This window comes from Epinephelus fuscoguttatus, linkage group LG11 (assembly GCF_011397635.1).
Source record: "Epinephelus fuscoguttatus linkage group LG11, E.fuscoguttatus.final_Chr_v1".
Classification (NCBI taxonomy): domain Eukaryota; kingdom Metazoa; phylum Chordata; class Actinopteri; order Perciformes; family Serranidae; genus Epinephelus; species Epinephelus fuscoguttatus.
Window position 1 is genome coordinate 26,985,955 of NC_064762.1, and position 12,508 is coordinate 26,998,462.

At 42.9% G+C, this 12,508-nt stretch overlaps 1 protein-coding gene across 1 annotated transcript in view; it reads left to right on the plus strand.

The window, feature by feature from the left end:
• Nucleotides 1-7,070: 7,070 nt before the first annotated feature.
• The window catches only part of LOC125896839 (exostosin-1-like), an 82,263-nt gene continuing 76,825 nt past the window's right edge, over nucleotides 7,071-12,508 (plus strand). Inside the window, exons 1-3 of the mRNA XM_049589724.1 lie at nucleotides 7,071-7,615; nucleotides 9,218-9,726; nucleotides 10,870-11,621. Coding sequence (XP_049445681.1) covers nucleotides 9,433-9,726; nucleotides 10,870-11,621 — 1,046 coding nt within the window. The 5' untranslated portion in view covers nucleotides 7,071-7,615; nucleotides 9,218-9,432. The remainder of the gene's footprint in view (nucleotides 7,616-9,217; nucleotides 9,727-10,869; nucleotides 11,622-12,508) is intronic.

Here is a 12,508-nt window from a genome sequence, read left to right on the forward strand (position 1 = left end):
TCTTTTATTTTTAAATTGTTGTGTGTACTTGTCTAGTCATTGGGCTCTTTGTTCATTGGTTGGTCATGTTAATGCATTAATATAAATGGATATCAGAGGTCAAGTCAAAACCTCTTGAACATGACCAACTCACCCACTCAGATATGATTTATGCAGCTTGTGATGTTAACTGCATCAACATTTGGGCTCGTCATTTAAAACTGATTTTGGTTCCACCATGAAAACATCGCCGGCCACTGATCCACCATGTGTCGCTTCATGCACTTCATGTAGATGAAGTACGCTTTTAGCTGTTCTGTCGGTTTGTTATGATTCTCATGTGGATAATAATTACAGCCTCACTTTTTTGTTTTGTTCGGCACCAGATGGTCGGAAAATGTGGATTGTTTGAAAATTGCACTGCAGCCTCAAATCCTGAGCTGGAGCATCTGAACAGAACAGGACTAGATTATAGCAGCTAGTGGCCCAGCTGGCTTCCTGTGTGTGTGTGTGTGTGTGTGAGAGAGAGAGAGAGAGAGAGAGAGAGACTGGGAGTTTGTGTGTGTGTTACACTATGAGTTAGCTCGAGTCATTAGATGAAACAAACAATCACAAGCCAGACCGGAGCTATTGATTTTTTATTTTATTCAAGTGTGTGTTGGAGTGTGTGTGTGTTGTGTTGTTGGTGGGGTAGGGTGGGAGGTGGGAGGTGGGGGGGTCTACATGTGCACTCAGCCGATGATGTGACTCAGTCAACATTGTTAGCATTTAGATGACTCCTCCACATGGCATACTGAACAAAGATTTAGACAGAGTCAAATCATTTTTCTCTCACACCCAGGAATCACTTCTTGGGTCGCTGATTATCTTCAAAACTATTCAAACTTTTTGTTTTAGTCATTGCAACATGATTTAAAAACTTCACTTTGTCCTCCGGTTGGTTGCAAGAAGAAATTCACCCATAAAAAAAGGATTTCACAAAATTCACCTTAGTATTAAATTCCAGTTTTTATTTATATGATTTTTAAAAAACAAGTCCTTAAAGCCAATTAAGTCTTAATTAACAAGTATTTAGATCCTTTACTTAAAGGAGTGTGTGTGTGGCATTCAGAGCATAACATCCAGAGTCTGAGTCATGGATGTATAAAGACAACTAGATACAGCATTGGAGGTTGGGTCCCGATCATTTCTATGAAAGCTGCTCAGTAACGTGCAAGAAGCCGGAAAAGTCTGACTTCCCGGATGTAAAATTACCCGAATCTTCCACATCCTATGGCCCACAGAGCAAGTGCACCTGAGACTTATGATGGCCAAGTGGGCAACTTCCACTGGCCGACGTGGCTTCTTAACTTCTAGCTAAGCACTCTGTTAATCTGAATGGGGATAAAAGTGATTTAATTGTGTGGCTCTTCTAGACTTTCTAAATCTTATTGGACCAAATAAATCAAATCCCAATAGTGGAATGAATCACTTCACATGGGTTTGTGACACTCAGAAAAACGTATCCGTTGATTCCCAGACGTTTCTTCCACAATGTTTGGAATGTCTATGGGCTAATAACTTTATAGGCCAAATGGCATCATGTCACAGACCCGGATGTTGTAATTCCATGTATAGCTAAAACCATTCTCACTCCGATGTCATCACATATTGACATTTGGTCATGGACTTTCCACGTCCAGACATGACATGCAAGGTACCCTGGGTGCATTGGTTGTTGATGTTCTTGGGCGCCGTGTCAAGTTCTGCCTGTTACATGCATTGTCTTCTTTCAAAATACACTTGTGTTTTCACAGGAAATGTACTGTTTACATGAAGTCTCTTTCAAAGTAAATGCACTTCATCGGTAAAACACAGCAAATGTTTTTTTTCCTCCAGTAACTGACGCATGTGGTTGGGTTTAGGAAAAAAAGAACAGGGTTTGGCTAAATCTTATTGGACACAAACACTGCTCTCCCAGGTGAAAGTCAGTGGTTGTTGGATCCATCCACCACCCCTCCTGCCCACTTTACTTGAACTTTCACCACGTTAACTTTCGTTATTGTCTTGCCACGTTTCCCTCTGCCCGAGCACTGTTGAACTATTATGGTGACCGGCCAGGTATCATACCAATGTTTTTCATTGGTTTCTGACGCCGCAAGCCACTGGCCATGTGCCGGATTTCGATGACTTCGGAGTGAGACCAGGTTGGTTTGGCCACTTAGTAAAATTGGCTTCAAAGCCTATGGGGGCTTGTTCTGAGCTGGGATGTCTGCACATAGCTCTCAACAGGGAGGCAGCTGAGCAAGGGGCTTGCAGCTTATGATGCCAACAGTGTGAACTGCAATATCAATGGCAACAGTGCTGACAGAGCTAACGGTGTTAACTTGGTGGGGAATCAAAAGGTGGTTGCTATGCTTTGGCAATGATACCTTCCCACCACTGTGGGTCAGATCGGGATGCTGCTATCAGTGAATAACATGGACCCCCATAGGTGGGGAAAAAAAGATACACAAAACTATAGAAACTCAGATTACAACACACACAGAGGGAGCGAAAGGGTATTGATACCACACTGTGTAATACAGTACAGTAGTTAATTGAATGTAGGCTATTTACAGTAGTTACACACCATGTTAAAGCTGGATCAGTCTCATCCTAAAAGCTGGTATAGGAGAGAGGAGAGACTTTGCCAACAGTCACCTGAATGATCCCATAAGCCTCTAGATTGATGGTGAAAATGAGGAAGTGGAGGAACTGAAGCGACAGACTGAGACTGAAAACAGATCAAACTTTTGCTCCCTCTCTGCCACTGCTCTGCGACCTTTTCAGATTTATCTTCCCCCTAATCGACCATGAAGCCATCAACACCAGCCGATCCCTCAGTTATCACAGCACAGGTAAATGAAAACAAAACGGGAGTGCAGGAGAGAGAAAGAGACTGGGGATGCTTTAGACAAATGTGGAGCTGTGTTTCCCTATAACCCAAAGTCATGTCTATGGATTTATTCTGCTATTGTACAGCCAGAGATTAAAGATAGGAAAACCTTTCTATGGTGCTGTTTTTTGAGACCTTTATGGGTTTACCATTCCTCAAGCATTTGAAATGTAGGATTTATACTCCTCCCACCTCCTGTGAGTGGTCCGGTTTTGGCACCAGCACAACAGAAACACATAAAACTGTACGAGCAGGGAGATTTAAAGCCATAGGTTCAGAGGAGCAAAAAGGAAACACAATCCAATCTGAAATTAATAAATGATTTTAAAGCCTGATCACAGTCTCATGTAAAGACAGTATCAGGAGAAGAGAGAGGCTTTAGTACAGTCATCTGTACAGTATCTGTTAACCTCCAGGTGAATGACACAACTGAGAACACAATGGGCTGAGGCTAGACACAGGACAGGTCAAGTAAATCTTATTTATGGAGCCCAAAATGATTTCCACTGAGGTCAAACCAGAGCTAAAATGACTGAATACACGTGACTAAACTTTTCCCTGGATTTATGTCTTACAGTTGGGTTCATATTGTAAGAGCTAGAATATTATCCCGTGCAATACAATAGTAAGACACAGGAGATAAACTGAAGCAGATTTCAACTGTGTGGGTGATACATCGTGTATGTGCATTGTATAATAAATATTTCAAATCAAATTCTTACTTCAGAAATTTCAAGACAGAGATGACATTTTTCTAAGGCGCATATACTAAAGTCCAGAGTTCTGCTATGAGTTGTACACAGTGATGGAAGAAGTGGTCAGATCTTTTGCTTTAAAGGTATGACATGCAAAATTGTTGGCTGCTGTTAAGTAAACACGTGAAAGTGAAAGTAAAAGCAAACCTCAGATTAACTCTCATTTAGCGTTTTGCTTCACTTTGTTTGCCTTTTTTCAGTGCTGTGTCTTTTGAGCCACTCTTACACTACCTGTGAAAGGTGTCACACAATTATGCCACCTTGCCGTACTGTACATAAGGTAAGATCGCAGAGAGGTGGGACAGAGTGGTCTCGCCTCTGAGCCAGGAACAAAGGCAGTAACAACCCCAAAATGAGGTCTGTGTAAAACGTAAAGCCAGAGAGTCGTGACCAGGGGCAGGGACGTTGGTGACTACATCGCGGGAGATCTGAAAAGCAGCTGTTACCAATTAGCAGCTAACTCAAAGAAGAAGAACGGTGTCTGTAAACGTCCACAAATTGGGAAAACAATGAGATTTGGGAGCTCCTCACCCTCTGTGCAAAGGGAGAGATTAGCCACCATATAACAGAGAAGATAAATGATTGTCATTGCCATTGTTATTGTTTATAAAGAGCTGCTAACGTGTATGTTTTATGCCACACTAGAGGCCAAAACTGTAGCGTTACGTCATGCCCACTGTGCCTCTTTTGATTGCAGGATGCTGGGATGCAGTGTTTAATCACACACTGCAGTGGTATGATGCCGCTGTTGTTTGGTTCTGTGTAAAAATGCAAAGGAGGCATAAAGAAGGGACTTTGTAGTGGCCCAAAAGAGCGATGTCAAAGGGCTTTGGATGCATGGATTAGAAATACTGATGTGCAATGTGTACGTATCACTTTAATGTTTTAATTACTTTATATACTGGTGGGCAGCTTATGGTTACTTAAAATAATACACCATAAGTTTAGCTGATATTTCATTTTAGTAATTTGAATCTGCAAAGTAACTTAAATTAGCAAATAAATGTAGTGTGGTAAAAGTAAAAGGGAGCATCAAATAGAAATACTCATGTTAAGTGCCTGAAATTGTACTTAATTGCAGTAGTTAAGTAACCTTACCTTTCATAAATGTCTCTGTCATCATTTAGCTATAAAGCATCACAGGCTGACTGGATTAAATAATAACGCTGTTTGCCAATGTCACCTTATGTAACCGATGGACTCTAGTGTTGTCCGCATTGTGTTGCTATGAAGAGGCCCAAACCTTGGATATCTTTAGAGGTGATCTCAGTTTATTCCTGACAGCTGACAGCAAGTGGCAAAAACAAAATCCTCCATCAAATACAACCACACAAACTCGACCCCCTACACAAAGTTAGCACAAAATGAACTTATAAACAGCTAAACAGCGCTAAAACATGGAAATTACCACAAGAGCAATATTGCTTACCTCTCCCTACAACAGCAAAAGGGGCAAGGCAAGGCGGGGACACCCCTTTATAGGTGGAGTAACCCCAGAGGTGAACGCAGGGGCACAGAAACTGAGTATTAAATGTTCCACATATTGAGTACAGAGGCCTAAGTGTGCGTGTAGGTGATAACAACTGAAACAAATTTGGTGTAATTATAATATTACAATTGTACATCTGCCTTTGCACCTCTTCTTGCCTGTCAGTGTATAAGAGGCCCGGTGCAGATTAAATAAGAGCATAAACAGCCTCTGCAATGGCTGATGATAACTACATGGGAGATCAATGGTCTGTCTCATTTTTAAATGCTTTCAAAAAGTGTTGTGTTGTGCAGTATACAGGATGATTTTAGTCTAAAACATCCATCAAACTATGGCTAATACTGAGAAGTGCTCGCTCTTGGTGTGAAATCGATTGAATTGTCAGGTTTCTGTAAATTAAAACAGTATGGTCCTGCTCTATATAAAAACTGCCCTGAGATAACTTATGTTATGATTTGGTGCTATATAAATACAACTGAATTGAAGATGAGATTTTAACGTTTAAGGCAAAGATTTACTTTTGAAATGGCCATGTATTTTCACACAAATCTCAGTTCTTTCACTACAGCAGCTGTTTGGATCTGAGCAACACACATAACACAATCTGAAACCAAAGTGTGGGCTGCAACTGGACCACAAGATGGCGCTGTTTGCTACATGATGCGTCCGCGTGTGTCTCCACAACATCTGTAAACACCCTCTTTAATTTATGAGATAATGACATCTATTTAAATCACGAGCAAATTAATTTTACACAGTCAGTGGCTTCTGTACAAATAACAGCAACATGACTGAAGGGCAGAGAAGAGAAGTGGTCAGAGTTGATTCATTCGGGCCCAGCATTTGAATCATTAACACATTTAATGAGCTATGGCTTAATTAAAAAGCGGTTTAGGTTTGCAAAAGAGTCAGTTCACTAAACCCTGACAAGCCACGACAAATCCCTTTAACATCATTTGCCACCGCATCACCAGAAGCCTTAAGGGGAGACTGCGAAATGTTATCAAGTGCAGCAAATGTGACAGGTTTCATGTAAATCAGCAAACTTTCCAAACAGCCCCAAAGTGCGGAGCGACAGCGCCAAACTCCATTAGAAAGCTTGTTAATTATGAGCCACATAACTTGGCTGATAGAATAACTAATGTTCATACCTTGGGAGTGAATTTGCATGTATTCAGGACATATGATGCACCAGGCAGAAATCATGAAAACAAACCTCAACTTTATTTACTAATGGGAAGAAAAGTCATTTTAACTCTTATTGTAGCAACTACGAGCTACAGATGCATTTCAAAGTGTGTTTTAAAGTCATGTTTTACACCTTTTTAAGATCATGTTTGCCGATTACGCACACGAATGCCAAATTTGCAGGTTTCCTAATGGAGTTTGGTTTGCAAATGAAACACAGGGATGCCACAGTGAGTTCCTGGGTGCTCTTCTGGGACTTCTTTTTGACCTACCTAAGCAATGTCTTATGGCCACCTTTAGGACTTCACCTATCATTAAACTGATGCAATCAAAGCTCCCAGTGCAGCCTGAGAGATGCTGAATCATGGCGAGCTCCCACACCTCACCATCAGAGCCAACTGACGCCCCATGCATGCTCCGATCCCCCCAGTCTGCCAGTTTGCTGCTGTGTTGCTTATCAGCGCTGCTGCTGCTGCTGCTCCTGCTGCTGCTGCTGATGTTACCGGATGCTGCACGGTGGCGCAGCCCAGATCCAAGTGAGGATGTGAGGATGGAAACGTGAGGACAGCGGCTCTCAGTCAGGAAGGAATAACCCCAGCATGCACTTGTGGTGTTAATTTGATCCGCTGGCCTCCTTCAGACCATGAAGTCGCTCCTAAATGGATTTTATTGAAGCGCGTCTCTCCGGATCAGGTGCGCCGATATTTCCATAACTTACCTGGGATGGTGGTTTGTGGTTATATTTCACGGGGCGCACAGGTGGGAGTGTGGATTTAAATTCCCAAACTAACTTTGGATCTTCTCTTTCTGGATTTTTTTTTCTTTTGGAAAGGGGGATGGCAGCTCGTGATTGGAGATGCACGCGCCTTGTTTAACACATCAGTAAATCCTGGATGGATGTTATCACGGCTGTTTGGGCAGATGATTCCGCGTCTACATTCACACCTTGGATACCTGCCGCGCTGACACATAGCGGTGTGCTCGCTCGGTCGGAGTCTCGTGCACGTGAAAATCACTCCGTGGGCTTCTCCAGAGGAAAGTTTGTGACTGGGACGCGGTGGAGGATGAAGCCAGCGCACCTTTTTGGGATCCCTCACGGACGCAGAGCTCAGTGACTGCTCATCACACGTGGTTTTAATTGAATGTATGATTTGTGGATGGATTTGTGAGCAGGTGTTTCAGAGCTGGAGAATGTGTATCCGAACTGTGGAGTCCTGCTCGGGCTGGAGGGGAGAGCAGAGGATATACACATCCCTTCCTGGGACCACAGGTGTTTCCTGGAAACAGGTAGGTCACAGTGAGAGGAGTTTGGTGATGGCTTTTCAGTTGTGGACTAATGTGAGAAAACCGAGCAAAAAAATACAAAAAGATATATTTTTTATTTGGAAAATCCTGATATCGTTTGCAAGGGGATGGTTTTAATTGCATAAATAGCCAACGTGTAGTTTCCCGTACGGAGCTCCAAACTCCATTCAGAAATCTGCAGTTTAATGCTGCACTGCTTATCAAACATCTAAAAGATATTTTTCATTCCGCACTTTATAATGCCTTAAAATGTAGTTGCACTGATGGAAATGTAGGAATAAATTCACTGTCGTATTCACACAAGTTAAACCAGAAACATGAAGCACTGTGAGTTGTTTGGAAAAGTTGCAGTTTTGCAGAAACAAAGTGCTGTGCTTAGTCATATTAGGTTAGAGAAATAGAATTATTAAAAGGTAAATAAATGTTTAATTGCCAAAAGTGTCAAAATGTGGACAGACCCACACAGTATACAACTGGGCTGGACAGCCACAAAAAGGTTGACAGGCACAAAAATACAAAAAAATAAAATAAAATAAAATAAATCACTTTATTTAGAACATCTATGCACATGCTTTGTCATATTTTGTATTTTCTCTTTTTTTCTTTTTCACAATTGTTATTTTTTATCTTATCAATTCATTTGTTTTTATATTTTTAATTTTATATATAATTTCTTTTTAATTCAGTTTTCTTTTCTGTATATAGGTGTGTCTTTTGCACATTTGCGTATGTTCTGCTATCACACATTTGTGTTTGAGGATGTTGTGATTTGTACAACATTAATTTGGACAGGTCATTGTGGTTTGGTAGTCCGGCCTCTGCCCTCTATTAGTGGCACCAGCTGACTGATTCATCACACCTGGTAGAAATCTGTGTGTATCTGCTCTGTGTCAGTAGCACTAACAGAGGTCAAGGACTGAAATGTTTGCTGCTGTTTTTATTCACTTTTTTTTTTTACACTTTCAGCACCTTTATTTTTGTACACTGATGACGTGTTTTTGCACTGATCTCAGCCTGTGAACCTTTTTTTTGTGGCTGTCCAGTCCAGCTGTATTGGTGTGCAGGTAACTCCTCTGCTGTCCTGTCTTGGTTGTCCATTGTACCGACGCACCCAAGATTAACTTTTTTGTTGCCCTAAGTAGGCGCAGTTTCACAGCAGCCCCAAGTGTCAAAATGTTAAATAACAGACCGGTTGAAGTGCTTTATTTCTCACTGAATCATTGAAAATGCCTCACTGACTTAACACAATTCACAATATTAAAATGTGATAACATAATAAAGGCTCAGAGGGATCAACTTACATTTAACACCTATGACCATTTGCGTGTATGTTTTTTATTGTTCTTTCTACTTACTTTGTCACAGACACAGAACATAAAACCTGGAGTCAGTCAGCAAAATGCACGTGCACTCTTTTTGTGCATTTATGTGACTCTCTGAATGGCCACTAGAGTCAATGTGGACCACAGATGATCTAATCTGACATAATAAAGTGTCACTTTGTTTTAATAATCCTAATTTGATCTTTTACTGTTTTCATTAGTTAGTTGATTTATGTGTAATTTCTATGTTTTTTTCTTTTAGTGACTCCAAATCCCAAAATGTCGAGCTGTGGATAAAGAGGCCGCCCCGTGGGTCGAGCTGACCTGTGTCTACCTCCCTGCACCTCCTCTCCTCATCATTTCCTAGCTCCTCGTCCTCCCCTTCCCCTTTCCTCCCCCCTTTTATCCTCCCCTTATTCTTCCTCCTATTTCTATCCCACCACCTCCTCCTCCTCCTCCCCCACCCCCACAGCACACATGCAGGCCAAGAAGCGGTACCTGCTCGTGTCTGTGGGGGCCGGTCTTCTCTTCCTCGTCTACCTGTGGGGTCTGCAAATTGGGGAGTTCCAGCAGCAGCCATACCAATACAACCAGTTTCCCCAGTACCCCCAATACCACCAGTACCACCAGCAGGAGTACCAGTACTACCACCAGAGCCAGGACGTGTACCAGCCCCAGCCCCTGCCTCAGAGAAGCCCGTCCAGACCGCCCAGGCACTGGCCGGAGTCGACCCAGCTGCTGGAGCCGTACCTGGAGGGAGGAGAGCAAGAGGTAGACTGCTGTTTAAATCAGCACCTACCTACATGGGTGCAGATCCGATGACAAGTTTTGCATGCGTGCAAATCATGCCCATAGAGTGCTTGAGATTGCCAGCATATTTCATGATTTCATAGACGCTCATCACCATCACCACGTCATTCAAAAAGCACTACACAGAGAATCATATGCTTACCTTTACTGTTTATTTTTCTTAAACAGCCAATAGTACATGGAGCCAGCCATCACCCTCCTTTTCACTGCTTCGCTGTTAGTTAATGCTACTTCTTGTTTCAGGGTCTCAGGCATGTTATGTCCACTCACGTTCTCATCTCTTGCCTCTCACAGATTCCCAATTCTCCTTATCATCTTCCCTTTTTTTTCTAGTATATGGGACTACTGTATACATTTGTTCAATTTCAATCATTTAGGTTATTTAGAATTGGGGGGGACAATTTGTGTTTTTCAGAAATTGGGGGGGCATGTCCCCCCCCCCGGGATCTGCACCCATGCCTACCTACCTATCCAAATATTTTAATCTATGAAAACAGCCACTCCCACAACACTCGAGGCAGTCTAACAAATTGTATTCCTATGGAGTTTAAAACATGCTTTTTATATCAGCCGCATGTTACAGGTTGCAAGTCTCGCTGAAATTAAACCCAGTTGAGGGTTTTACTCCAATTCAGGAAATGGTCGCTAAATAATTTGTAGGTGTATAAATGCCTGATGTTTTATTGTCTGTCTGTCTTTTATACGTTTAATAATTCTGTTGGAAATACATAAATATCTGCGTCTAGATTTTGATCATGTAGTGCTGTTTTCTAGACACATGCAACCTGTGACAAAGTACACGTTGCTCTGCCTTAAAGGGTTACAAGCCAGGATGGTTGAGAACATTGTGCTTTAGGGGAACCAAAGACAGTCACCATTCATCTTCTCATGTTATCAGAGACACTGCAGCTGAGTCATGAAACAAAGCAATGAAACCCCAGGTTAGACTGATTTCCTCTACTGACAGCATGAAGTAATGTTTTAGAAACTTCACCACCCAGAAATCTTGTCAGGTGTTATTTGTGCTCTCACACAGATGTAAAGAATCGATATAACTGTGCTGTATGTTCAGTTGTCCTAACTGTGTGTGTCTTGTGTGTGCAGGAGGACAGTCCTCAGCTCCATCACCAGCACACCTCGCCTCGCGAACGCCGTGCGATCCGCGACAACATCTACAAGAACAAGCGCTGCCGCATGGAAACCTGCTTCGACTTTGCTCGCTGCCAGTCGGGCTTCAGGGTTTACATCTACCCTCCGCAGAGAGGGGACGAGATCTCAGAGACCTACCAGAAGATCCTGTCGTCCATCGAGGAGTCTCGCTTTCACACCAAAGACCCTACTCGGGCCTGTCTGTTCATTCTGACCGTGGACACGCTGGACAGGGACCAGCTTTCAGCTCAATACGTCCAGAACGTGAGGCTCCGGATCCAGAGCCTGCCCACGTGGAACGATGGCAGGAACCACCTCATATTCAACCTCTACTCTGGCACCTGGCCGGACTACACAGAGGATCTGGGCTTTGAGGTGGGTCAGGCCATGCTGGCCAAAGCCAGCGCAGACGTGGTCAACTTCCGACCTAAGTTTGATATCTCCATCCCTCTATTCTCCAAGGATCACCCGCTCAAAGGAGGGGGCATAGGTTATCTGACGCTCAACGATGCACCGCCTTCCAGGAAGTACCTGCTGGTTTTCAAAGGGAAGCGATACCTCACTGGCATCGGCTCTGAGACAAGGAATGCTCTGTATCACATCCACAACGGGGAAGATATTATTCTGCTGACCACGTGTAAACACGGCAAGGACTGGGAGAAACACAAGGACTCTCGCTGCGACAGAGATAATGAAGAATACTCAAAGTAAGATAAACTTTTTGATCTCTCTACCTTGTTCTTCGCTGCTTCTCTGTCTGCTTTTATTCCCACTTGAAAAGACGGTCAGTGCTTTGAAGATCTATCAGTTAAGAGGGTTTATTGGTGTTTAATTCAGCCCATATGCACACTCTCTGCTGGTTTTAGGAGTTCTCACTCTTTCACTCGAAGTCCCTGTAGTTTTTGTGCTTTTTGTCTCTGCAGAGTTGGTTGTTGCTGGTTTGTCAGACATTCTGGATTTTAGCAGACATTAGCCCCGTGGCAGTTATCTCATTATTGGCTCTTCTTTGCTGTTGGTTGTTTCTGATGCGTGTGTGTTACACATCATTACAGATCCTCACAAGTGCTTGTTGGGCTTGTGGGCAGGAATGTGCACCTTACTGCTGTCAATTATTTTAAATTTGGTTTATTGGCTGAAAAGTCTCCCGCTCGAGAGTGTTTGGGACGGGCTGCTGTGCACGAAGCTCCTCTTCATTTGAATGAAACAGGGCGGATGCTTTCATGTACACACAATTGTCATGGGAGTTGAGCGTCACTGTTGTTGTGCTCCTGAGACAAAATGCTACGAAAAATGCAAGTGTGTGTGTGTGTGTGTGTGTGTGTGTGTGTGTGTGTGTGTGTGGAGTGCATAAATATGTGCGTGTGTGTGTGTGTGTGTGTGAAAGAGAGGGGGGGGGAGGCGGGAGAGCAGAGAGGCAGTAGCGGTTAAGAGAAAGAAAGTTTTGTCAGCTCAGCAGTTGGTCGAAAGAAAAGTGATCTGAGCCGAGAAGAGGAAGTTCACTTTTTGAAAATTTTAGCGAGCGCTGACAGGCAAAAGACAGGAAACCACTGCATGTGGAGTGAAATGGGAACAACATTTAAACTTTTCCTGCTTT